Here is a 27,500-nt window from a genome sequence, read left to right as displayed (position 1 = left end):
GGTCGCCGCTGTTGCTGCCGCCGGGGCCTCCGCTGGGGTTGCCGGACCGCTGGACGATGTAGGAGTAGTAATGGCCGCCGCTGGCCTGGCCCGAGTGGACCAGCACCCCCACCAGGCGGTAGCGGGAACTGCAGCCGGGAGGGTCGGGTTCTGAGGGCTCGTTCTGTTGGATCATCTGATGGGGGGGAGGGAGGGAGGAGGGGGAGGGAGGGAGGGGGGGGGGGGGGGGGGGAGGGACATTGTATTAGTTCTCTACCTGGCTGTCAGGGTCAGGGTTAGGGTCAGGGGTCAGGGTTAGGGGTCATGGTTGTCTACCTGGCGCTCAGGGTCAGGGGTCAGGGTTCTCTACCTGACAGTCAGGGGTCAGGGTCAGGGTCAGGGGTCAGGGTCATGGTTCTCTACCTGGCGCTCAGGGTCAGGGGTTAGGGTTAGGGTCAGGGTCATGGTTCTCTACCTGGCGCCCAGGGTCAGGGGTTAGGGTCAGGGGTCATGGTCATCTACCTGGCTCTCTGGGTTCCCGTCGTCCCCCTCCAGCTTGGCCACGCCCGCCACGGTGTAGGGCTCCATGTCCAGCTCCCGGGGGAACTCAAAGTAGTCGTTGAACTTGATGGCACACTCCCTCTCCCAGTCGTAGTCAAAGCGCTTCAGCTGGATGGCCAGCACCGGGGGCAGCTTCTTAATGAGCAGGCGCTTCACTGTGTCCACCTGTAGGGGGCGATAGAGAGGCAAGAACAGAGACCACAGTGGAGTGTACTATAAGCTGTGTTTATAAATCTGATAATGTGATTATCATACACTGTTGTCACATTTAGCAGATGTTTTGGGTCAAAAATGTAAAATGTAAAATGTAAAAAATGTAGGAAAAGGAAATGTCATATTGCTAATGAAATCTTGCCGGCTGAACTACATTTACAATGTTACCATTTAGCAGACGCCTTTATCCAAAGTGACATAGAGTGTGAATTAGAAATTACAGTCTAGAGGGACAGTCTCTCTGGAGTAACTTTTGAACTCCAACTCAATATCTACTAGTAGACCACCACTACCCCCCCCCCCCCCCCACACACACACACACACACACACACACACACACAAACACCACTACTAGTAAAAGCACAGGTCAGCTGATAAACACAAAGAGGGGGAGAGCGGTCAGGTACCTTCTTGTTGCACTTCTCACAGTGGTAGGCGTTGGCGCCCTCCAGCAGGTCTCCCTTGACGTACTGCTCCATGGAGTCCAGCAGGTTCTGGTGGTTCCTGATGTCCACGTTCAGCGTGGTGAACGACTCCTCACACTCGTACCTGGGGAGGGAGAAGTACATTTTAGATAGGGGCGGCGGAAGCCTAGAGGTTAGAGAGGCCGGCTAGCAATCGGAAGGTTGCTGGTTCGATCCCCGCCTTAGGAGGGAGCTGCATGTGCCCTTGAGCAAGGCACTTAACCCCTAATTGCTCCAGGGCCGCAAACTATAGCTGACCCTGTGCCTAGAGGAAAACATAGCACATTCCACCAATTGACTGACAAGTTCTTCTTTTCTTCTTCTTCTTCGATTTTTGGCATTTAGCAGTCGCCTTTATCCAAAACGACTTACAACCAATACATTTGTCTAAAATAAGTGAATCATCTAACCGTCAGTCATTGTAAGAATGCATCATCATGTCTATGTTATGACAAAGGGGCTATTGGCAGCTACATTGCTAGAAGAAGGAAGGATTCCTTTTTATTATTATTATTATTATTATTATTTGTTTATAGTAGAGAAACATATTACAGATCTGTCATGCCAAATAGTGTTTGCCTATTGCCGCCTGACAAAATTTGTCCGGGTGATGTAATCAGGCCATGATGAGTTTGTTGCTATGCCGACACTAGCATTCCGGCATGCTAATTTCACAAGTAATTTGCACAAACCCACATCACATCAGCCAAAGTAGTGATTAGTATAGAATATAATTCCATAACTGGATACTACTTTGTTTCCAATCATAGCTAGCTATTTAACTTACTTATTTACTTACTTATCATCTAGCAGCATGCCAGTCGTGACTATTACTGTCCCAAATGTACATTTGATAAGTAAGTAAGCTAGCTAGCCAGCTATGAGTGGAAACAAAGTACTACCCAGTTATGGAATTATATGTATCACTACTTTAGCTGATGTGATGTGGGTTTGAGTTAACAACGAGCGGTAGAGTTTACTCAGGAATGTCCGGAATGCTAGCGTCGGCATAGCAACGGCGTTCGAAAGACCTGATTACGTCAAATCCGGACACATTCTGGCAAGTGGACACTATTTGGCGTGACAGACCCATGTTGAATCCACACCCGGTGTCTGAAAAAAAAGAGAGTTAAAAATAATAATTTGGGGAGGGGGTAAAACAAAATGACCTGTGTGGGCAGCCCTGGTAAAACAAAGTCACCTGTGTGGGCAGCCCTGGTAAAACAAAGTCACCTGTGTGGGCAGCCCAGGTAAAACAAAGTCACCTGTGTGGGGGGATTAAGAGTCACCTGTGTGGGGGGGTTAAAGGTCACCTGTGTGGGGGGGTTAAGAGTCACCTGTGTGGGCAGCCCTGGCAGATCTTCTGGTCGGCGAAGGAGCCCCCCAGGACCCTGCTGAGCATGGAGGAGTGGCCCATTGCCTTCAGAGCCTCGTCCAGACTGTCCACCAGAGAGTTGAAGAACTCCAGGGCGTCATGTTGCTCTCGTAGGTTCACTGGCTCTCCCCATAGCCTGCAGGGGAGGGGGGGGAGAGGTGGAGGAGAGGGGGGAGGAGGAGGAGGGGGGAGGGGAGAGGGTTATATTATATAAGTCATTAACAATGGATATGTTGGTGTGAAAGCCTGCGCCACAGACCTGTTTTCTTGGACTTCTTCTCAGACGTCCAACTGTCACTTATCTCACTTATGCCTTGTAACTATGGTCACTTTATTTGTCTTGACGACCTTGTTGCCTTATTGTCTTTGTGCTGCAATGTCAGGAACTGAAGCCTAAGAATTTTACTCTCGTCTAAGGTGACGTAACAATAAAACTTCACCTCAGACACAAATATGATGTATGTGTTTTACATTTCATATGTCGTCACCTTCTTCAAATAATGGCTTACGTCATATTTTTACGTTTGGCCAAAACATAATTTTCCTCCAAAGTGACGTAAGCCATTATTTTAAGAAGGTGATGATATGTATTAGAGCCTTGTGTGCTCATGTGTCAACTCACCTAAACTTCTTCCAGAACCCTCTGGGTACGTAGTACTGTAGCCTGGAAGAGGCCAAGTGACCGAAGATGACCTGTAGGTGGCGCAACACGCCGATGTTGTAGTCCTTCCTGTCTTCTGACTTCCCCCCTGGCTTGTCGTCAAACTGCTGCTGGTAGCTGAACACCTCGTCACGCTGGTCAGTGTTGCTCTGAGGGGGGGGGAGACATTTTGTGACGTTAGAATTATAAGGTTCTATCTCCATAGAAACTCAAAATGTAGTTTTTTACATAATCTGATCCATTAGGTGTTTATTAATGCCTGTGTGGTGTTATTTTTAAAATGTTGAAATGTTTTAGTTAGTAATTAATAAAATACAACGGTTCCATCTCACAAAACATAATGGAATGTAAAAACGTTGACGCTCAATATCTCTGAACTACCCTAAACGGAGATAGAACCTTATAATTCTAAGCTCACGATTTACATTCACATTGACACTTACATTTTGGGGATTTAAGTAGACGCCTTTATCCAAAGCGACTTACAACCAATACAATGGTCTAAGTAAGTGTATCATCTATCCATCGGTCATCATAAGATAATGAAATCTACACAAGGGCCAGCCACACAATGCTAGGAAAAGGTAGAATGAATCATCCGTAACCAGACTCAGCCGAGGTGCTGGAGCTGAAGTGTATCAAATAGAATGAAAAGAAGCCGCACACTCAGAACTGTGCAAAATGTTTTATTGCGAGCTTTCTGCCTTTCATAGACCTCCTTCAGGCGTTTTTATAAAAGAATAAACAGTACTCCAGATCACCTTGTTCTCCTGCTACAGGGAGAGAGAGAGAGAGAGAGAGACAAAGAGAGAGAGAGACAGAGACAAAGAGAGAGAGACAGGGAGAGAGAGACAGGGAGAGAGAGAGAGACAAAGAGAGAGAGACAGAGACAAAGAGAGAGAGACAGGGAGAGAGAGAGAGACAAAGAGAGAGAGACAGAGACAAAGAGAGAGAGACAGGGAGAGAGAGAGAGAGAGACAAAGAGAAAGAGACAAAGAGAGTGAGACAAAGACAGAGAGACAAAAAGAGAGAGAGACAAAGAGAGAGAGAGACAAAGACAGAGAGAGACAAAGACAGAGAGAGACAAAGAGAGAGAGAGACAAAGAGAGAGACAAAGAGAGAGACAAAGAGAGAGACAAAGAGAGAGACAAAGAGAGAGACTGAGAGACACAAAGAGAGAGAGAGAGAGAGACAGAGAGAGAGACAGAGAGAGACAGTACTCCAGATCACCTCGTTCTCCGGCTTCTCGTCTCCAGACGTGTCGTCGTCCAGGTCGATGCCAGGGCTTCCGGAGCCTTCCACGGCCAGGATGCCGTCGCGGATGGGAGGGATCATGTACAGCTGCTGGATGACTGAGTTCATGTAGCAGGTGGCCCCGGCGTTCTTCAGGCCCACGAAGCCTTTGTTGGGCCGCGGGCCCACGGGGGGCAGGTACTCCCACTCTGTCAGCGTCTCAGAACCTGAGGATGGAAGGATGAAGGGACGGATGGATAAAAAGACAGGGAGAGGGAGACAAAGAGAGAGAGACAGGGGGAGAGACAGGGAGAGAGAGACAGGGAGAGAGACAGGGAGAGAGAGAGAGAGAGAGAGACAAAGAGAGAGGGACAGGGAGAGAGAGACAAAGAGGGAGAGACAAAGAGAGAGAAAGACAGGGAGGGAGAGACAAAGACAGAGAGACAGGGGGAGAGAGAGAGGGAGAGAGAGAGAGACAAAGAGAGAGGGACAGGGAGAGAGAGACAAGGAGAGAGGGACAAATAGAGAGAGAAAGACAGGGAGGGAGAGACAAAGAGAGAGAGACAGGAAGAGAGAGAGAGAGAGACAGGAAGAGAGAGAGAGCGATAATACATGTCTCTGAGTGTCTCACCTAGATAACACATGTCTGTGAACGTCTCACCCAGATAATACATGTCTGTGAGTGTCTCACCTAGATAATACATGTCTGTGAGTGTCTCACCTAGATAATACATGTCTGTGAGTGTCTCACCTAGATAACACATGTCTGTGAGCGTCTCACCTAGATAATACATGTCTGTGAGCGTCTCACCTAGATAATACATGTCTGAGTGTCTCACCTGGATAATACATGTCTGTGAGTGTCTCACCTAGATAACACATGTCTGTGAGTGTCTCACCTAGATAATACATGTCTGAGTGTCTCACCTAGATAATACATGTCTGTGAGTGTCTCACCTAGATAACACATGTCTGTGAGCGTCTCACCTAGATAACACATGTCTGTGAGCGTCTCACCTGGATAATACATGTCTGTGAGTGTCTCACCTAGATAATACATGTCTGTGAGTGTCTCACCTAGACAACACATGTCTGTGAGTGTCTCACCTAGATAATACATGTCTGTGAGCGTCTCACCTAGATAATACATGTCTGTGAGTGTCTCACCTGGATAATACATGTCTGAGTGTCTCACCTAGATAATACATGTCTGTGAGTGTCTCACCTAGATAACACATGTCTGTGAGTGTCTCACCTAGATAACACATGTCTGTGAGCGTCTCACCTAGATACAGTAATACATGTCTGTGAGCGTCGCACCTAGATAATACATGTCTGTGAGTGTCTCACCTAGATAATACATGTCTGTGAGTGTCTCACCTGGATAATACATGTCTGTGAGTGTCTCACCTAGATAACACATGTCTGTGAGTGTCTCACCTAGATAATACATGTCTGAGTGTCTCACCTAGATAATACATGTCTGTGAGTGTCTCACCTAGATAACACATGTCTGTGAGCGTCTCACCTAGATAACACATGTCTGTGAGCGTCTCACCTGGATAATACATGTCTGTGAGTGTCTCACCTAGATAACACATGTCTGTGAGTGTCTCACCTAGATAATACATGTCTGAGTGTCTCACCTAGATAATACATGTCTGTGAGTGTCTCACCTAGATAACACATGTCTGAGTGTCTCACCTAGATAATACATGTCTATGAGTGTCTCACCTAGATAACACGTCTGTGAGTGTCTCACCTAGATAATACATGTCTGTGAGTGTCTCACCTAGACAACACATGTCTGTGAGCGTCTCACCTCGATAATACATGTCTGTGAGCGTCTCACCTAGATAATACATGTCTGTGAGTGTCTCACCTACACAACACATGTCTGTGAGCGTCTCACCTAGATAATACATGTCTGTGAGTGTCTCACCTACACAACACATGTCTGTGAGCGTCTCACCTAGATAACACATGTCTGTGAGTGTCTCACCTAGATAATACATGTCTGTGAGTGTCTCACCTAGATAATACATGTCTGTGAGTGTCTCACCTACACAACACATGTCTGTGAGCGTCTCACCTAGATAATACATGTCTGTGAGTGTCTCACCTACACAACACATGTCTGTGAGCGTCTCACCTAGATAACACATGTCTGTGAGTGTCTCACCTAGATAATACATGTCTGTGAGTGTCTCACCTAGACAACACATGTCTGTGAGCGTCTCACCTCGATAATACATGTCTGTGAGCGTCTCACCTAGATAATACATGTCTGTGAGTGTCTCACCCAGATTACATGTCTGTGAGCGTCTCACCTCGATAATACATGTCTGTGAGCGTCTCACCTAGATAATACATGTCTGTGAGTGTCTCACCCAGATTACATGTCTGTGAGTGTCTCACCTAGATAATACATGTCTGTGAGCGTCTCACCTAGATAATACATGTCTGTGAGTGTCTCACCTAGATAATACACGTCTCACCTCGATAATACATGTCTGTGAGCGTCTCACCTAGATAATACATGTCTGTGAGTGTCTCACCCAGATTACATGTCTGTGAGTGTCTCACCTAGATAATACATGTCTGTGAGTGTCTCACCTAGATAATACATGTCTGTGAGCGTCTCGACGATCTGCTTGAGGTTCCTGACGCACCCGACCGCCAGCGCCACCAGCAGCTCGAAGCCGGCGTTTATAGAGGCGGGGCTACTGCAGACGGGGATGGCCTGCTCCGCGGGGAACTCCCCGCTCTTCACGTACTGCAGGTACACGTTCGACGCCGGGAAGATGAAGTCATCGATCAGCTCCTGGAGTGAGAGAGAGAGAGAGAGAAGGAGGGAGGAGGAGGAGGAGGAGGAGGGAGGAGGAGGAGGAGGGGGGGGTTACCCAGAGAACCAGCTGTAGGCCTACAGTCTGGCTACTAGATTGAGCACCAAAATCTTGAAGATCATGGAGAGATTGTGAGGAGGAAAGGTCATCTCAACAGTGATATACAGTTGTATTTGTATTCACAATAACGTGCCACGGACACACACACACACACACCGTGATGAGGTTGGCCCCGCCTTTCTCACAGCCGATGTAGAACTTCTTCTCTGGGGTCTGGAAGGCCAGCAGCTCCTTGGTGACCCCCAGGTGACCTTCCAGAATGGTCTCCTCCACCCCGGTCTCCCCCGTCCGCTTCACCTCATCCTAGGGGGGGGGGGTCAGACATGGGGAGGGGGGGGTCAGACATGAACCAGAGACAACGTATGACCCCAGGGCTGGACTGGCCATCTGGCATACCGGGCATTTGCCCGGTGGGCCGCGGTAGTTTTGGGCCGAGCCGACCGGCAAAAAAAGTTTTTTTTTTTTTTTTTTTTACCAGCCGGCCCGGCCGAAAGCTACCATCGAACGGCCCATAAATAGAAAGCTACCATTGAACGGCCCATAAATCAGGGACAGCGGCCCATTGCCCAATTTTCTGTACAGACACTGGGCTGGCCCAATCAACAGAGAGAAGGGGGGGGGGGGGTCAGGGGTCACGCACGCACGCAGCACCAGACCTCCGTCTCAGTTTCGCGGTAGTTTTGGGCCGAGCCGGCCAGCAAAATAAATTTAGTTAGCCTGGATAGTTACTAGATAGATACTGAGAGAGATGGAGCGCAAAAGCACACTAAAACGGAAGGGAGGCTGGGAAAAACTTAGGGAGAAAAACAAAAAGAAACTCGAGGCAGATGCTGCCAAATGTGTAAACATTACGGACATGTTTGCTGCACCCTCAAGTTTACCACAGCAGCAACAGCAACAGGTTGAAGAGGAGGCTGGCAGGGAGGAGCGGGAGCAGGGTACAGATACAGAGGATAGAGAGGATACAGAAGAAGCGGGGCCGAGTCAGCCTGTAACCGTTGACCCGGTAAGGAAAATATAGGTAGCTGTTAGGGGTGTAACGGATCGCCCCCCACGGTTCGGCACGCATGTGTACCGCGGATCAATTGCAAAATGTAACCAAGTAATAATATTACTTAATATTAGTTAATATCCCTTGTAAATCACAATGTAGAGTTGCCATGAAAAGATAGACACGACAGTTGCGTGCTTTGTTTTACTCTAAAGCGCAATGATAGGTTGATAATGGAAAAAACATCTAGAACAACAAGGCTGCGTTCGTAAATTCGCTCTGGAATCTGATCACTGAGTACACTGGTCTACTTGCACTGGTACCATTGCTTATTGTATGTAGTCGTCTTTGTAGTGGTTTGGGGGAATACTACAGTTTGTCATATGACTGTACAGCACAGTATATAAGACGAGTATATAAGGCAAGTATTTTTGTGCTGGTGGGTGTGGTCCGACCGATTGGGGTGGGCCTGTCTGGGCCAAAAATGCCAGGGCCTAATTTTTGTCCCAGTCCAGCCCTGTATGACCCTAACACTAATGCTCATCCTGGGGGGGGGGTCAGACATGAACCAGAGACAACATAATAACCCTAACCCTCATCCTGGGGGGGGGGGGGGGGAATCAGCCATGAACCAGAGACAACGGAATGACCCTAACACTAATGCTCATCTTGATGATTTCCATATAGATAGACAGACAGACAGACAGACAGATAGATAGATAGACAGACAGACAGATAGATAAGGTGTTATAGAAGCTTATACAACAGTTAGTTCCGACCAAGTAATTTGATTGGACAAGAGGCATTCCATGAGTGCTGATATACAGTATAACAGCACTGGGACTTTTGACTATATGTATCACTCCGCCGCACAGATGTTCTACTAACTAAATGAGTGTTCAGGTTACTAGGCAACAGTCCATTTGAAGTTCGTTGCGGAACTATGTTTTGTTTATTTTTATGATTAAATAAACAAACAAATCATAATCTGTTGTCGCTTATTACTGTTAACTAATAAATCGCGCTGTAGAACTGTTGTATAAAAGCAATATCACACTCGAGGTCGTGCTGTTATACTGAATATCAGCACGGCTGTGATTGTCTTCGGTACTCGGCCTGCAGCCTCGTACCTAAGACCGAATCACAGCCGTGCTGATATTCAGTATAACACACTCCCTCTCGTGTGATATTGCTTAATCACACCACAAACAGCAGCAACAAAATAAAGCGACAATTGAATAATAATATAATAAAATAAAATGTAAAAAAATACAAAAACCATAAAATAGATATCAGATGGAAATGATGACCAATGAAAAACACAAGGCTAACGTCATGTGCAGGAGTCATGTCTACAAATGAATGACTAGATACACTGTAGATATAATAATAATAAATCTGATTGCTAGCCGGCCTCTCTAACCACTAAGCCACTGCCGCCCCCCAGATATATAGATATATAGATAGATAGATATACTGTAGACACACTGAGGACATTAGACACACTGTGACGTACCCTGATCTTCTTCAGCCAGTCGATCTCGTTGTTGAGCAGCACCTCAGCGTTGGGCAGGTTGATGTTGCTGTTGAAGGCGTAGTTCAGCAGGTGCCTCAGCAGTGTGAAGTAGTCGCCCGCGTGCTTCGCCCTCTCCTTGGCCGTGGTCTGGGAGAGGAGAGGGAAGGAAGACATACATTGCAAAAAGTAAATCAAAGTAAGATGAAATATCTTAAATCAAGGCAATATATGCGTGTTTTTTTTGTCTCACTGCACTAGTTTTAAGATATCTTTTACTTGTTTTAAGAAAAAATTAGCACGTGAAATGTTCCTGTTCTGTAGGCAGATCATTTAGCTTATTTTAAGTAACATTTTCCCCAATTTATTGTTATTTTTTCTGGTTTTTGAGAGCTGACTTTTTGCAGTGTCCTGAATTGAGGGGGGGAAAACGTAGCGCAGCGCAATGATTTTGCCTTGGCGGAATGAATATAGGGGGAAACACGGAATGCTGATTCTCACCCCGAGGACTGTGAAGAGGAGGGTGATGAAGAAGAGGAGAGGCCGGTGTCCCATACAGCACCTGGTGGCCATGAGGAAGAACTGCTCCTGGGCCATCTGACGAACAGACCTGCAGAACACCAGAGACACAGAGGGAGGAGGAGAGACAGAGGGAGGAAGAGAGACAGAGGGAGGAAGAGACACAGAGAGAGGAGGAGAGACAGAGGGAGGAAGAGACACAGAGAGAGGAGGAGAGACAGAGGGAGGAAGAGACACAGAGAGAGGAGGAGAGACAGAGGGAGGAGGAGAGACAGAGGGAGGAAGAGAGACAGAGGGAGGAAGAGACACAGGGAGGAAGAGAGACAGAGGGAGGAGGAGAGACAGAGGGAGGAAGAGAGACAGAGGGAGGAGGAGACACAGAGGGAGGAGGAGACACAGAGGGAGGAGGAGACACAGAGGGAGGAAGAGACACAGAGGGAGGAGGAGAGACAGAGGGAGGAGGAGAGACAGAGGGAGGAAGAGACACAGAGGGAGGAAGAGAAGACACCAGAGACACAGAGAGACACCAGAGACACAGAGGGAGGAGGAGACACAGAGGGAGGAGGAGAAGACACCAGAGACATATAAAACAACTGATAGATAAGACAGGTCTATCCAGAGGATATGCAAACTGGTGGTCCCAAAAAGGTGATTTTTTTTTTTTTTTGCCCGGTAGTAGATGGCTGTGTAAGTAGCAGCCATTGATGGTGCAAGAACAATGACAGACAGACAGCCAGACAGCCAGCCAGACAGACAGACAGACGTACGTGCTGTGGCAGTGCAGCAGCAGGTCGATGATGAAGGTCTGCCAGGCCTTCTCCTTGCTGAGGGTGTCCAGGGCGGTGGGCAGCAGGGCGAAGCACAGGGTCATGACCTCCAGGGCCTCACAGCACACCTGCTCATCCTCCCCGTCAGGCTCCTTACCCGCGTTGGTCTGGAGGCGCACAGACACACACACACACACACACACACACACACACACACACACGCGCTCACACACGCAGACAAACGCACGCACGGACAGACACACGCACACACACACACGCACACACACACACAGACACAGACACACGCAGACACGCAGACACGCAGACAAACACACAGACACACACACAGAAATATGAGTTAACAAGACACACTGACTGCCAGGGTCAAATTATTAAGATGATCAATCTATCCAACAGACTGGATCCTGGCCAGACGCTTTGGTCTGTTAACTTTACATGTTTAACAGCATAAAACACGTAAAAAACATTTTAAAAACCCACATAAAAAGCATAAATTATTATTATACGTTTTTTAAACACGTAGAAAACAACGTAAAAACTGTAAAACACACGTAAAAAAACACAGACAAAACGTAAAACACACGTAAAAAACAGGACTGACCTTCTCGTAGATCTGGCTGATCTCGTCGTTGGAGCTGAAGACCAGCTGCACGGTGCCGCAGCCAGACGCCCAGACGATCTTCTGCACGGCCCGGGTCACACAGATGTCTGGGATGTACTTAGAGGCCTGGAAGAAGTTCTGGAGGGGAGGGGGGGACACATCCACATAAGGCCGGCTCACGGTCATGCTCTGGGGGGTTTCTCTCTGGAGAACTGGTACATATGCCAATACCCTGCTCTGCAGCAGCTTAACACACAATACCCTGCTCTGCAGCAGCTTAACACACAATACCCTGCTCTGCAGCAGCTTAACACACAATACCCTGCCCTGCAGCAGCTTAACACATGCAGCAGATAACATAATAATAATAATAATAATAATAATAATAATAATAATAATAATAATAATAATAATAATAATAATAATAATAATAATAATAATAATAATATAAACAAGTATATACAGTGCCTTGCAAAAGTATTCCCAAAAAAATGATATATATATTATCCCTTAACCCTAACAATAATAATAATCATAATAGAAACATAAATAATTGTGTATATATATATATATTATCCCTTAATCCTAACAACAATAATAACAACAACAACAATAATAATAATAAATAATAATAATATAAATATATACACTACCGTTCAAAAGTTTGGGGTCACTTAGAAATGTCCATATTTTTGAAAGAAAAGCACTGTTTTCTTCAATGAAGATAACATTAAATTAATCAGAAATACACTCTATACATTGTTAATGTGGAAAATGACTATTCTGGCTGCAAACATCTGTTTTTTAATGGAATATCTACATAGGTGTATAGAGGCCCATTTCCAGCAACCGTCACTCAGTGTTCTAATGGTACATCGTGTTTGCTAATCGCGTTAAAAAGCTAATGGATGATTAGAAAAACCTTTAAAAAACGTTAGCACAGCTGAAAACGGTTTTGCTGGTTAGAGAAGCTATACAAATGGCCTTCCTTTGAGCTAGTTGAGTATCTGGAGCATCACATTTGTGGGTTCGATTATACTCTCAAAATGGCCAGAAAAAGAGAACCTTCATATGAAACTCGACAGTCTATTCTTGTTCTTAGAAATGAAGGCTATTCCATGTGAGAAATTGCCAAGAAACTGAACATTTCCTACAACGGTGTGTACTACTCCCTTCAGAGAACAGCACAAACAGGCTCTAACCAGAGTAGAAAGAGAAGTGGGAGGCCCTGGTGCACAACTGAGCAAGAAGACAAGTACATTAGAGTCTCTAGTTTGAGAAATAGACGTCTCACAGGTCCTGAACTGGCAGCTTCATTAAATGGTACCCGCAAAACGCCAGTGTCAACGTCTACAGTGAAGAGGCGACTCCGGGATGCTGGCCTTCTAGGCAGAGTGGCAAAGAAAAAGCCATATCTGAGACTGGCCAATAAAAGTAAAAGATTAATATGGGCAAAAGAACACAGACATTGGACAGAGGAAGATTGGAACAAAGTGTTATGGACAGACAAATCGAAGTTTGAGGTGTTTGGATCACACAGAAGAACATTTGTGAGACGCAGAACAAGTAAAAAGATGCTGGAAGAGTGCCTGACGCCATCTGTCAAGCATGGTGGAGGTAATGTGATGGTCTGGGGCTGCTTTGGTGCTGGTAAAGTGGGAGATGTGTACAAGGTAAAAGGGATTTTGAATAAGGAAGGCTATCACTCGATTTTGCAACACCATGCCATACCCTGTAGACAGCGCCTGATTGGAGCCAATTTCCTTCTACAACAGGACAATGACCCAAAGCACACCTCCAAATTATGCAAGAACTATTTAGGGAAGAAGCAGGCAGCTAGTATTCTGTCTGTAATGGAGTGGCCAGCGGAGTCACCAGATCTCAACCCCATTGAGCTGTTGTGGGAACAGCTTGACCGTATGGTACGCAAGAAGTGCCCATCAAGCCAATCCAACTTGGGGGAGGTGCTTCAGGAAGCGTGGGGTGAAATTTCTTCAGATTACCTCAACAAATTAACAGCTAGAATGCCAAAGGTCTGCAATGCTGTAATTGCTGCAGAGAGCATTCTTTGACGAAAGCAAAGTTTGAAGGACAAAATTATTATTTCAAATAAAAATCATTATTTCTAACCATGTCAATATTTTCTATTCATTTTGCAACTCATTTGATAAATAAAAGTGTGAGTTTTCATGGAAAACACGAAATTGTCTGGGTGACCCCAAACTTTTGAACGGTAGTGTATATGTAACATTAAAGTAATAGTGAAGCAGCAGATGAGGCTGACCTCGTCAGAGATCTGCTGGGCCAGGCGTATGGCCACGTTGCGCAGCATGCACTCAGACGCAGGGTTGGGGATGTTCTGCAGGGCACTCTGCAGCACCAGGGCCTGGTCGTGGGTGGCCTGGTTGATCTGGACAGGACAGGACAGGACAGCAGGGTTAGGAATAGCAGCCTGGGTTATCTGAGCACAACAGGACCGAAATGAGGAATAGCAGTCACCGTTCACTTGACACACACACACACACACACAACCACACACACACACACACACACACACCCAACCCCCCCCCCCCACACACACACACGAGATCCAATGCATACATGTACCAGTGATGCGGGGCTGGTCCCCTTCACTATGGGCTGACAGACACCCCCCCCTCCACACACACACACACACACACACACACACACACACACACACACACACACACACGCATACCGGTGATGCAGGACTGGTCCCCTCCACTACGGGCTGGCAGGCCTCAGCCACGGCCTTGACGTGACCGAAGCCCACGGCGGTGAGCAGCAGCTTGGCCGTCTTCAGAGCGTTGAGGTACGCCCCGCGCCGCGTCTCCATGTCCGCGCCGGGCAGGAAGTTGTTCCTGGTGAGCATGCTCAGGACCAGTGGCAGGCCACCGCTCTTCAGGAAGTTGTACTGGAAGTCGCTGGCGTCCTCCCCCAGCGTGCCGCTGGCCGGCATGAGCAGAGCGTACACCACCTGGGGGGGGGGGGGGGGGGGGGGGGAAACAATCAGACACACCACTACACAAAAAGTTGCAAAACGTATAAGTATAAAAACGTATAAAATATAAGTAAGATGAAATATCTTAAATTCATGGCAATATATGCTTGTTTTGTTTTGTATTGTTTTAAGATATCTGTTACTTGTTTTAAGAGCATCTTGGCAAGTGATATTTTCCTGTTCTGTTGGCAGATCATTTGGTTATTTTAAGTATTATATCCCCCATTTTATTGCCTTTTTCCCCTTGTTTTGTAAGTTGACTTTTTGCGGTGTAAGTAGAGATACTGTCCCAACCACGCTGCACTAAGGAGCGCTATAGGAGATCTTTACAACCACGCTGCACTAAGGAGCGCTATAGGAGATCTTTACAACCACGCTGCACTAAGGAGCGCTATAGGCAGGGGTGCACATAACTGGTGCGCCAGTGCGCATGCGTCGCCAAAATGCATGCTGCGCGGCAGATCAGCCGCATGAGGGCGCTTTTGCGCACCAACAAAAAAAAATAAAAAATAAAAAAATAGTTGATCACAAAAAAAACATCCTCTACCATGGTTGAAATTGAGGACAGTGATAATTTACAGCAGTCAAGAGAGCAGTGATGATGACGATTAAGCTTGTAGTATAAATAAATGCTTAGGCTGTAACTTTTTGTTGAAAAGTTGATTTCAGTGTTTACAGAACAGAGCAGTGCTTAAAGAGATCAGTTGATTTCATTGTGTTTAAAGGAGTCTGACAGACTTTCATGCTTAAAGAGCAGTCATTTGATTTTGCATTTGTTTCTTTTGTTTTGCACACAATCATTTGTTCGTTCATCTTTATTTATGAATAAATGTCGTTTTGCATGTATCCCTTTTTCATCCATCCTGTGGGACGGGTCGTGACTCGCGAGCTCGGGGAGCACCAAGCAGCATCCCTAGGTGCTCCTCTGAGCACTGGCCCCAAAAAGTTATGTGCACCCCTGGCTATAGGAGATCTTTACAACCACGCTGCACTAAGGAGCGCTATAGGAGATCTTTACAACCACGCTGCACTAAGGAGCGCTATAGGAGATCTTTACAACCACGCTGCACTAAGGAGCGCTATAGGAGATCTTTACAACCACGCTGCACTAAGGAGCGCTATAGGAGATCTTTACAACCACGCTGCACTAAGGAGCGCTATAGGAGATCTTTACAACCACGCTGCACTAAGGAGCGCTATAGGAGATCTTTACAACCACGCGCACTAAGGAGCGCTATAGGAGATCTTTACAACCACGCTGCACTAAGGAGCGCTATAGGAGATCTTTACAACCACGCTGCACTAAGGAGCGCTATAGGAGATCTTTACAACCACGCTGCACTAAGGAGCGCTATAGGAGATCTTTACAACCACGCTGCACTAAGGAGCGCTATAGGAGATATTTACAACCACGCTGCACTAAGGAGCACTATAGGAGATCTTTACAACCACGCTGTACTCAGGAGCGCTATAGGAGATCTTTACAACCATGCTGCACTAAGGAGCGCTATAGGAGATCTTTACAACCACGCTGCACTAAAGAGCGCTATAGGAGATCTTTACAACCACGCTGCACTAAGGAACGCTATAGGAGATCTTTCCTGCCTGCCGCAATAAGACTGTACTCCTCCTCTGGCTGGCTAGATCTGGGTGAAATCATACTGGACTGTTGCTGCTGTATATAATGTTTCAGATGTATTGTCACCTTATTTTGTTGTTGTTGTTTGTGGTGCGAGCTGCTGTAACACCTTCATTTGCCGTCAGGGATCAATAAAGTATCTATCTATCCATCTATCTATCCATCCATTCATCTATCCATCTATCTTTCCTGTGGAAGTCCCTGATCCAGACCTGGAGGACATCCAGAGGACCCAGTGTGGTCCTGGTGACCCACCTCAGTGAGGTAGAGGACCCAGCGTGGTCCTGGTCACCCACCTCAGAGAGGTAGAGGACCCCGAGTGGTCCTGGTCACCCACCTCAGAGAGGTAGAGGACCCAGCGTGGTCCTGGTCACCCACCTCAGAGAGGTAGAGGACCCAGTGTGGTCCTGGTCACCCACCTCAGAGAGGTAGAGGACTTGTGAGGGCGAGGGGCCAAAGAAGCGTGAGTCCAGGGTGGGGCTGAGGCTGTTCTCCCCCAGCTTGGCGTGGTCCAGACAGGTGGCGCGCAGGTTCTCCACTGTGCTGTTATCTACACACACACACACACACACACACACACACACACAACAATCAGTCAGGCAATCAGGAGGCATGGCCTTCATTGGTACTCACACACTGAGTGTGTGTGTGTGTGTGTGTGTGTGTGTGTGTGTGTGTGTGTGTGTGAGAGAGAGTGTGTAAGAGTTTGAGAGTCTGAAAGTGTGTGTGTGCGTGAGTTTGAGAGTCTGGGTGAATCCCAATTCACCACTCCGGCTCCGTTTTCACCCCTCCGGCTCCGTTTTGCGCGTTCATGTGTAGCCGTAGTGGCGTCCCAATTCATTACTCATTTAGGGTTAGGGTTTTCCATGGCTCCGTTTGGAGACAATCTTGACCCTCGTTCGATTCGGAGCCATGAGACTCCCTTCCGGCATGCATTGCGAAACATCTACAGAAATGTTATTTTCGCTCTCGTAATACGGAAGCGAGCCTGAAATGTCATTTACTTTTTCTGGAATTACTTGTAATTAAAGACTTGAAAAATTATGATAACCATCGTATTATCTTAGTTTAATGTCATTACAATGCATTATAGACCTTTTATTTATAACAAGCATAACCAAAAAAAAATCGCTTTTATGTCGGTGCTGTGTCTAACGTTACAGTAACACAACGCTGCATGACAGTCGAGCATTTCAGAGATGTACAATCATAAATCAATTATTACCTGTGGCGTTTGACAGCAGATGATGGTACACATATGTAAAGTTATCTATCAAACGTTCGTCTGACTTGTACATGATGCGCATTTTGACCTATTTCCATGTAGCGGCACCCGCAATCTAATCCGAGCAGTTGTTATTAGGTAATATTATTAATGGGTTGTATCATTCATTTAAATGCATTATAGACCTTTTCTTTATAACAAGCACAACAACAACAAAACGTTATTATGCCGATGTGCTGTGTGTCTAACGTTACAAGCTGATTTGTGCATGACAGCCGCGCATTGACATATTTCCATGTCTGATGTCTAATGTCTGATGTCCTAATGTCATTTCAATGCATTATAGACCTTTTCTTTACACGCTTCGCGCACTACGTGGGCCGCGAATACTGTAGAGATTTGTAAAGTGGGCCGTGAGTCCCAAAAGGTTGGGAACCGCTGCATTAGACTATCAAAGCAGGACACACCGGAGCACTCATATCTGCGCGTTTGTCACAGGGCGACAGTCCCTGTTCCTCTGCCCGGCGTCAGTCCAATGGAATCGTCAAGCACAGCCTTCCCCATATAAATACATCGGTGCGCGATTACAGAGATGTACAATCATGTTTATTTAAAAATAGGGATGTCCCGATCCCATTTTTTCACTACCGATACCGATACCTGGGCTTCAGGTATCTGTGATACTGATACCGATCCGATATTTGTATTTATTGTTTTACTCCTGAATAATAACAAATACTTCCCCAGTATAGTCCACAACAACAGTTGGCTATTAAAGACTGCCAGCCTTTATTCAAGCAACAAAAACAGTACTCTGCAGTACTCAGTGACCAACTGGTTAAAACAATTTAAACAGCAGCATTCAGCATTGTAGAAAAAAAAGAGTTACCGTATTTTCCGCACTATAAGGCGCACCGGATTATAAGGCGCACCTTCAATGAATGGCCTATTTTAGAACTGTTTTCATATACAGGGCGCACCGGATTATAAGGCGCACCGGATTATAAGGCGCATAGAATAGATACTGCAGTCAAACGTTTGACTGGGGTTGCGTTACGCCCAAGCTCCACCTACTGCGTTGCGTCACCTCTCCATCGGTGTTGTGTCAACTTCCCGTTGTCCAAGCTCCACCTGAGCGTTGTCACCGTCAACGTTCTACCTGCTCCACTGTCAAAAATATATATTTTTCCACCTCAAGTATCAGCCGTTCGTCATCCATTTTTGCAACAAGCGTCAAGGACCTGCGGTGATTCACAGCTGACTCGCGTGAATAGCAATTCGCAATAGCTGCAACCACGAGATATAGAGTAGTTAGCTACAAGCATTTTCAATCTGCTATTATCTCTATTAGTGGATTAACCGCTGTGGTGATTTAACAGCTGATAAAAATACATCAAGTAGACTACAAACAGAGCAAAACAACACCAGAAAACAACCAATAGGCTATACAATTATAACCAACAACCAATATGTGACAGCTCCTGGTGAAATGTGCAACGTACTTTTTCAGTTTTTACACATGCTTAAACTACAGATTGTAAGCTTTCAAATGATGTGTCACACATGTACATTCAAATCAGAGAAAGATTGAACACGACAGGCGTATTTGAATGTTGGTTCACCTCAAACACTGAATGGGAGAAAAGTGACTCTGACCAAACCACAACAAACGCTGCTAGCGGCTAACAGCTAACAAAACACATCGCTACGAAGGTCTAAACTGTATTTTAATAACATGACAACATACTGGGAGAACATCGACATGCTAAAAACACATAACTACACATAACTAGATGAACACACAGTTCTTGCTTTTGAACACGAGCTAAAACGAAACTATGTTTACAAGTCAACCCTCCCTTACCGGTAGCCTCCGGCAAACGAGAATAATGAATCCAATACACAAATGATACGTGTTTAGTGATCGTTAAACTGTTGTTTATTATATCGAGTGGGTACTTTAAAACTTCAAGTTGAAAGCACCAAGAATCTCACTTTGTTCCCTCGGAAACTCTGTTTAGTCTTCTTTACTTGGGGTCTTGTGGTGTGGGACTGTGAGTAAGCACAGTATACCGGTGTTTACTGATTACCGTAATGCTGCAAGCGGTGCGGCTTTGTAGTTTACCAGTCGTACTGAAACATTTTGACAGAGCACCTTGAGCGCCGTGTACAACCAGTATGGATCAACAAATTAACCAATTGATCCATATATAAGGCGCTCCGGGTTATAAGGCGCACTGTCGTTTTTTTTGAAAATTAAAGGCTTTTAAGTGCGCCTTATAGTGCGGAAAATACGGTACTGTCTGATTTCTAGTTTTAGTGCCTTCAGGTTTGTATTCTATTTATCTTCTCTTACAAATGGCAAATCAATTATAGGACCCTTTTTAAAAGTGTAGCCCGCTGGTGAGACCAGAAACCAGTCGCAGAATCGAAGGAGTGTCAACAATATCTGGTTTTCGTTTTTTGTACCCAGTCCATATAATAAAAAACAGTTTAACCATCACTAAATACTTATAATCTGTGGATTGGATTAACTGTTCTCGTTTGTCGGAGGCTACCAGTAAGTGATAATGACTTGTAAACATACTCTCGTTTTAGGACGTGTTCAAAAGCAAGGACTGTGTGTTCATCTAGTTAAGATGGGAGTGGAGGTGAGGGAGCTGATGAACTGGGGCTGGGCTCCCAGAGAGGCAGCGCTAAACTGAAAACAGACGCGCAAACGGATGCATTCAGAATGTAGTTATGTGTTTTTAGCATGTCCATGTTCTCTCAGTATGTTGTGATGATATAAAAACGCAGTTAGACGTTCCTAGCGATGTACCACTGTTAGCTGTTAGCCGCTAGCAGCGTTTGTTGTTGCGGTTTGGTCAGTCATTTTTCTCCTGTCGCATTCCCATTCGGTGCACCAACATTCAAATACTCGTGTCGTCTTGAATTTCATTCCGATTTCAATGTCTGACATATCATTTGAAAGCTTACCATCTGTAGTTTCAGACTATGTAAATAACCGAAAAATTACTTAAGCAAATGGTTTATGATTTCACCAGCTAGCATCATGACATTGTCAGACTCATTACACACAGGTAGTCAACTCTCATGCCCGTGACCACTGACTACTACTGTTGTCATCACGTGAGTGACACGCCAGATCGCGCACGCGGATCGCAGCCTATTTTTTTTCTGGTGCGATCTGCGATCCAGCATTCAGGACCAATATCGCAGCGATATCCGATATCAATATCGGATCGGGACATCCCTATTTAAAAATAAATTGTGGTGTTTGACAGCGGATGATGGTAGACATATTTAATGTAAAGTTATCTATCTAAAGTTATCTATCCACAGGCTGATATGTGCATGATAGGCGCAAATTCCCCCCCCCCCCCCTTGGTGGTATATGACGCTATCTGTATTGCGGCACTTATTATACCAAAACAACTCGCAATCTAATCCGAGCAGTTGTTATTATGTAATATTATCGATGGATGTGCCATTTTGGATGGAGGGCAGTGAGCGGGAGACTCATCAAGGAGTTAATTAATGCAGTGGACAGCTGTTTCTCCAGCGTTCCTGTCACATCGGATTTTGTAACGCCATAAAAATATATCTGTGCTGTTATATATATATATAAATTACATGTTATAAGGCTGATCTGCGCATGATAGTGCTGCATTTTGACATATTTCATGTTTCCGCCCGTTGATGGTATATGACGCTATAGTCAGTCCCAATGGTCCAAAAGTCAAGCGCTTCGTAACACAGACGGGGTGAATTTTATGAATGAAAGTGAAAGTTCTGTCACAAAACGCCGTTACGTATCCTCACAGATTTTTAAGTGGGTATACGGAAATCCTTGGCCTTTCCTAGTGGGTATACGGCATAGTCCTGCGTATCACCTAGACTACACCACTGTTTCATACAGGTTAGAGCTTATTCTGTCATGGTCTGATAATGAAGCATTGTTCTTTTTTATTTGATGACTTGTTTGATCGATTGATAGTGTTCAAGTTCATTCAAGTTGTGAATGAATCGCGAGCGTCAATGCTTTTCTACGATACTACGTGTAATGTCACTTGGACATAGAATAATAAGACACATGAGTCTGGGTTCAACAAAGGTATAACCAGTTTACTTCGGTTCTCTCGACACCTGTCAGTCACCTAGTGGTATATCATGAACTCTCTCTTAAGCGCATGCGCTGTCCTGACTATGAATTAACCCATTCATTACACTACGGATGACGTATTAGTCGTGAAGGGTTGTCCCATTTCCCCCGGGGAACCACTACGGCTCTGGCTCCAAAACGAGTGACTCCAAAACGAGTGACTCCAAAACGAGTGACTCCAAAACGAGCCGAAGTGGTAAAAAAGAGAATCGGGATTGGGCCTCTGAGTGTGTGTGTGTGTGTGTGTGTGTGTGTGTGTGTGTGTGTGTGTGTGTGTGTGTGTGTGTGTGTGTGTGTGTGTGTGTGTGTGTGTGCGTGCGTGCGCATGCTTGTGTGTGTGTGTACCTGGGGGCATCAGCTTCATCAGCAGCCTGGCTCCGTCCCTGAGCAGAGGCATGTTGAGGGTGCAGCCCAGGTCAGCCACCTGCCACAGGAAGGAGATGTAGCGCAGGTGGAGGGACATGATCTGGAGGGAGGGGGGGGGGGGGAGGCAGGGAGAGGGACAGGGAGAGGGAGAGAGAGAGAGAGAGGGAGAGGGAACGAGAGAGGGAAAGGGAGAGAAGGAGAGAGGGAGAGAGAGAGACATTACATTTTAACCATTCAACAGACGCTTTTATCCAGCTACTCACAATCAGACATTCCAGAGACAGGGTCTCCCTGGAGTAACTGAGGGCTAAGTGCCTTAAGGACTGTTCCCAGATGGGAACTCAAGGGCATACACTAGTGGTGGTGTTCCCAGGTGGGACTTGAACTCATGACCTTCTGATCACCAGTCCAACTAGAAACACTAGTGAGGTGGAGAAAGACGTTACTCTGAAGATTGACGAAAGTTCAATAGACAACAAAGTCCATTTAGGTTTCTGTCGGGTGCGTGTGTGTGTGTGTGTGTGTGTGTGTGTGTGTGTGTGTGTGTGTGTGTGTGTGCGTCTGTCTCACCACTCCAGGCAGGCAGCTCTCCACCTCCGGGTTGGGGCCCTCGCTGAAGTGGTTTCCATGGTTACCAGGGGAGCCGGTGGAGGAGTCGGAGGAGCTGTCGGGGCTAGAGGGCATGTTGGGGCTCACCTGGGTCAGCTTGGCTGTGATCAACTACAGGGGGGGGGGGGGGAGATGTTTTATAAACAGTAAACACATGCGTAAAGGTGAGCTTGGCTGTGAACATATAAAAAAACTTTAAAAAGGGTTTCATCCCCATCTCACCGTCTTGTCTTTGAGGTTGAGCTGGCCGATCAGCTTCCTGTCGTCGTTGGGGTCCACCACCTCCCCGCCGATGAACAGCTCTATCTTGGTGTGCGTGGCGTTGGCCTTGATCCGGGTCAGGATGCCGCGGCGCACGGAGCCCACGGTGTCGTTGGTGTGGGACCAGATGTCCAGGTCGTCCACCTGGCGCCCCTGGTTGGGGAAACGCACGATCAACGTGATGTGCTTCCCACGGAACGCCCTGAGAGAAGGGGAGGGGGGGAGAGAGAGAGAGAGAGGGAGGGGGAGAGATGGAGGGAGAAAGAGAGAAAGAGAGAGGAGAAGAGATAAAGAGAGATAGAGAAAGAGAGAGATAAAGATATACATATATAGAGAGAGAGAGATAAAAAGCGATGGAGAGAGAGAGAGAGAGAGGGAGAGAGAGAGAGAGAGAAGACAGAGAGAGAGATAGAGAGGGGGGGAGAGAAGAGATAAAGAGAGAGAGAGGAAGAGAGAGAGATAAAGATAGATATATATAGAGAGAGAGAGAGATAGAGCGATAAAGAGAGAGAGGGAGAGAGAGAGAGAGAGAGAGAGAGAGAAGAGAGAGAAGAGAGAGAGAGAGGTGGGGGGGGGTTAGAAATTCAGTTAGCCAAGATCAACCAAAATGGATGCCGATCCTCAGTTGGAGAAGTGCAACACTTGAGTGCAACCCCTCTAACGTGCTATAATAAACTAAAACAGGGGGGGGGGGGGCACACAGAAAGAGAAGCTCTCTACCTGGACATGGGCAGGATGGTCCTCTCCTCGTGGTAGTCGCTGTCACACTCGTTGATGTACTCCTTGAGCACTGTGAGCACCCGCACCATGCGTACGGCCTCCTGCCGCGCGCAGTTGATGCTGTCCTTGTCCCCGTCCAGCACGCACAGTGTGTCGTAGGACGCCTTCAGGCGGTCGAAGCACGACTGGATGAAGTCCTCGTGGATCTCCACCTGGGATCACCACACACACACGCGCACAGGCACACACACACACACACGCGCGCACAGGCGCACAGACACACGGTACACCTTTAGCAGTCTTAAAGCAGCAGTGTAAAAACGTGCAAACCATGTTCTCACTTCAAACTGGTCATTGTGTCTTTGGTCGGTAAAGAACAGGGGTGTTGCTGGACATCCTTGAGACCACTACTGTACCTGGTTGACCTGCAGCTTGGGGCCCAGGTTGGTGTAGATCTCCTTCAGCAGGTCTATGGCTCGGCTGGCAATGTCGTCACTGCCCTGGATCACCACCTAGAGAGGGAGGGCGAGGGGGTCATGACCTCAGTCTACCAATGTAGAGTCTCTTGGCTGTTGGTGGAGGATTAACAGAACACCCAGGATCACCCTCTAGTGACAGTGTCCAGTCCAGAGGTCTCTCAGGTCTATGAGTGTTGGGTTTATAAAGCTATATAACAGTGCTATAAAGACATGCGTGTTGGGTTTATAAAGCTTTATAACAGTGCTATAAAGACATGCGTGTTGGGTTTATAAAGCTTTATAACAGTGCTATAAAGACATGCGTGTTGGGTTTGTAAAGCTTTATAACAGTGCTATAAAGACATGAGTGTTGGGTTTATAAAGCTTTATAACAGTGCTATAAAGACATGAGTGTTGGGTTTATAAAGCTATATAACAGTGCTATAAAGACATGCGTGTTGGGTTTATAAAGCGTTATAACAGTGCTATAAAGACATTATAAGTACAGGACCCACCCTCCAGAGGTAGTCCAGGCCTATGAGCTCCAGGTCGTCCATCATGTAGGCCTTGCGCTTGGCCACCAGCTTGCCCTCCCGGCAGTTGACTGCCTTGAAGAACCTCTCGAAGCACTTCATGCCGTTCTCCGTCAGCAGGGCCGGGTCCAGCTGCAGGACGTTGTTCTCAAAGAAGTCCTTGTTGATGTCCGGGTCCAGGTCCGGCTCGTCACCCATCAGCTTGGAGTACCTGAACCAGAACCAGAGTCAGAATCAGAGTCAGAGTCAGAACCAGAGTCAAAACCAAAACCAGAGTCAGTCAAAACCAGAACTAGAACCAGAACCAGAACCAGAGTCAGCGTCAGAGTCAGAATCAGAACCAGAGTCAAAATCAGAATCGCTTTTATTACGTCTCAATATATATAAGTATACAAGAGTAAAATGATTTGGCTTTGGTTCCTCAACATTGTATATAACGTGTTTGTATACAAGGTACAAGCACGTTCGAGGGTAGTGGTGGCCTAGTGGGTCCCACCTGGGAACACCACCGCTAGTGTGCCCTTGAGTAAGGCCTTAGTAAGGCACTTAGCCCTAAGTTACTCCAGAGAGGCTGTCCCTGGAATTTCTCATTGTAAACCGCTTTGGACCACCAAGCGTCTGCTCAAATGTAAATGTAAATGTAAACTGCTCTGGAGCCCTGTGTGTGTGCGTGTGTGTGTGTGTGTGTGTGTGTCTTCCTGGAGCGTACCATTTGAAGCAGGCCTCTCGGTCACACAGGAAGACGGCGCTCTCGGCCAGACACCTCCAGATCTGCTTGGCCTGCGGGGCACACAGCCACAGCTGGCCGTCCTTCAGCAGGAACCTGGAGCAGGGAGAGAAGAGGAGGAAGACGTCACAAACACACATCTCAGAAACAGTCAGTCACACACACACACACACACACACACACATACACACGCGCACACACACACACACACACACACACACGCGCACACCTCAGAAACAGTCAGTCACACACACACACACACACACACACACACACACATACACACGCGCACACACACACACACACACACACACGCGCGCACACCTCAGAAACAGTCAGTCAAACACACACACACACACACACACACACACACACACACACACACACACACACACACACACACACACACACCTCAGAAAGTTGAGTCTCTCCTGGACCTCCTGCACATGACTGTAGCGGCTGCCCACCCTCACTGTCTGGGGGTCGAAGTCTGGGTGCTCTCCTGAAGACACACACACACACACACACACACACACACACACACAAACACAAACATTGTTTCTTGGTAAACACAAGGTAAATGCTGGATTATGTACTACAGTGTTGACCTGTCTCACCTTTAGAGAACTGTCTCACCTTTAGAGAACTGTCTCATGGTCTCCATGTAGGCACACAGACAGGTAACATACTAGACGCACCTTTAGAGAACTGTCTCATGGTCTCCATGTAGGCACACAGACAGGTAACATACTAGACGCACCTTTAGAGAACTGTCTCATGGTCTCCATGTAGGCACACAGACAGGTAACATACTAGACGCACCTTTAGAGAACTGTCTCATGGTCTCCATGTAGGCACACAGACAGGTAACATGCTAGACGCACCTTTAGAGAACTGTCTCATGGTCTCCATGTAGGCAGACAGGTTCTCAGCCACCAGGGTGACCAGGGCGTGGTTGTGCTGCAGCTGGTTGATCAGGTCGTGACGGTAGAACACGTGAGGACTCCTCTGTGTCTGACTGTAGGAGGGAGGGAGGGAGGGAGGGCGGGACGGAGGGAGGGAGAGAGGGAGGGAGGGAGGGAGATTTAGAGAGTCAATGAAATTATCATTATCTCTACACAACATTATCATTATCTCTACACAACATTATCAGTCACAATAATCACGTCTGTGTCCTCCATAACGATGTAACCGTCACAGCAAAAAGTCAGCTCTCAAAAACAAGACAAAAAAACTATAAAATAGGGAAATATTACTTAAATAAGCTAAATTATCTGCCAGCAGCACAGGAAAATCTTCACTTGAAGAGTGAAAGAAAGACTTTCTTAAAATAAGTAAAATATCTTAAAACTGTTGCAGTCAGTCAAAAAGAAAAGCATATATTGCCTTGATGTAAGATATTTCATTATACTTCCATTTACTTTTTGCAGTGTAGCCAAAATCTTTTCACCAAATAACTTGGTACTTCCTTCAGGGTATATACAGGAATCTTGAGGTTCATTTCAATACCTTTCTAAGACTTTTTAAAGACCTTGTCAATATTTTTCCAGACCTCACCGCCACTTCGAGCTGTAACCGTTTACATCAGTGACTCCTTTAACTTAACAGTTTTAGTTTGCAATAGACTAGACCACTAACATACAACAGAATTTCCGGTTCATCTTTGTTTTTTAATAAAACTAATACATTTAGTTAAAACTAAAACTAAAAGTTTGTAGGACTCAAACTCATTGGACAGGGTCTAATTCAGAAAAATACCTACAAAATTCAAGACCTCATAAAATCGTGATAAGACTTTTTAATACTTATTAAGGGTCTTGATTTTCCCAAAATTGATTTATCAACTTTTAATAATTTTCAAGACACCGCGGATACCCTGTCCTTACCTGAGGTTCTGAGGCGCCTCACCAAACAGGCTGCAGATCTCTCTGATCTGCTTCAGCGCCGGGATGACCCACTTTTCATTGGTAC

At 46.3% G+C, this 27,500-nt stretch overlaps 1 protein-coding gene across 1 annotated transcript in view; it reads right to left on the bottom strand.

Moving 5' to 3' along the window:
• Positions 1-27,500, bottom strand: part of LOC308153994 (ubiquitin carboxyl-terminal hydrolase 9X-like) — a gene marked incomplete at its 5' end in the record, with an annotated part of 48,063 nt that overhangs the window by 11,026 nt on the left and 9,537 nt on the right. The window contains 25 exons of the mRNA XM_080527175.1: positions 1-175; positions 502-705; positions 1,161-1,302; positions 2,555-2,728; positions 3,215-3,402; positions 4,484-4,713; positions 7,103-7,310; positions 7,549-7,695; positions 9,900-10,046; positions 10,398-10,506; positions 11,183-11,349; positions 11,805-11,942; positions 14,089-14,214; positions 14,524-14,802; positions 16,885-17,015; positions 22,201-22,321; positions 22,792-22,941; positions 23,053-23,293; positions 23,812-24,023; positions 24,228-24,323; positions 24,785-25,013; positions 25,512-25,625; positions 25,941-26,031; positions 26,414-26,547; positions 27,416-27,500. The exon at positions 1-175 is cut by the window's left edge and continues 338 nt beyond it; the exon at positions 27,416-27,500 is cut by the window's right edge and continues 52 nt beyond it. Of these exons, the coding sequence (XP_080383301.1) occupies positions 1-175; positions 502-705; positions 1,161-1,302; positions 2,555-2,728; positions 3,215-3,402; positions 4,484-4,713; positions 7,103-7,310; positions 7,549-7,695; positions 9,900-10,046; positions 10,398-10,506; positions 11,183-11,349; positions 11,805-11,942; positions 14,089-14,214; positions 14,524-14,802; positions 16,885-17,015; positions 22,201-22,321; positions 22,792-22,941; positions 23,053-23,293; positions 23,812-24,023; positions 24,228-24,323; positions 24,785-25,013; positions 25,512-25,625; positions 25,941-26,031; positions 26,414-26,547; positions 27,416-27,500 (4,038 nt within the window). The remainder of the gene's footprint in view (positions 176-501; positions 706-1,160; positions 1,303-2,554; positions 2,729-3,214; positions 3,403-4,483; positions 4,714-7,102; positions 7,311-7,548; positions 7,696-9,899; positions 10,047-10,397; positions 10,507-11,182; positions 11,350-11,804; positions 11,943-14,088; positions 14,215-14,523; positions 14,803-16,884; positions 17,016-22,200; positions 22,322-22,791; positions 22,942-23,052; positions 23,294-23,811; positions 24,024-24,227; positions 24,324-24,784; positions 25,014-25,511; positions 25,626-25,940; positions 26,032-26,413; positions 26,548-27,415) is intronic.

The sequence above is a fragment of the Nansenia antarctica genome (genome assembly GCF_963989245.1).
Source record: "Nansenia antarctica genome assembly, chromosome: 3".
Classification (NCBI taxonomy): Eukaryota; Metazoa; Chordata; class Actinopteri; order Argentiniformes; family Microstomatidae; genus Nansenia; species Nansenia antarctica.
Note: the sequence above shows the minus strand (reverse complement) of the source record. Positions and strands in the feature narration are given on the sequence as shown.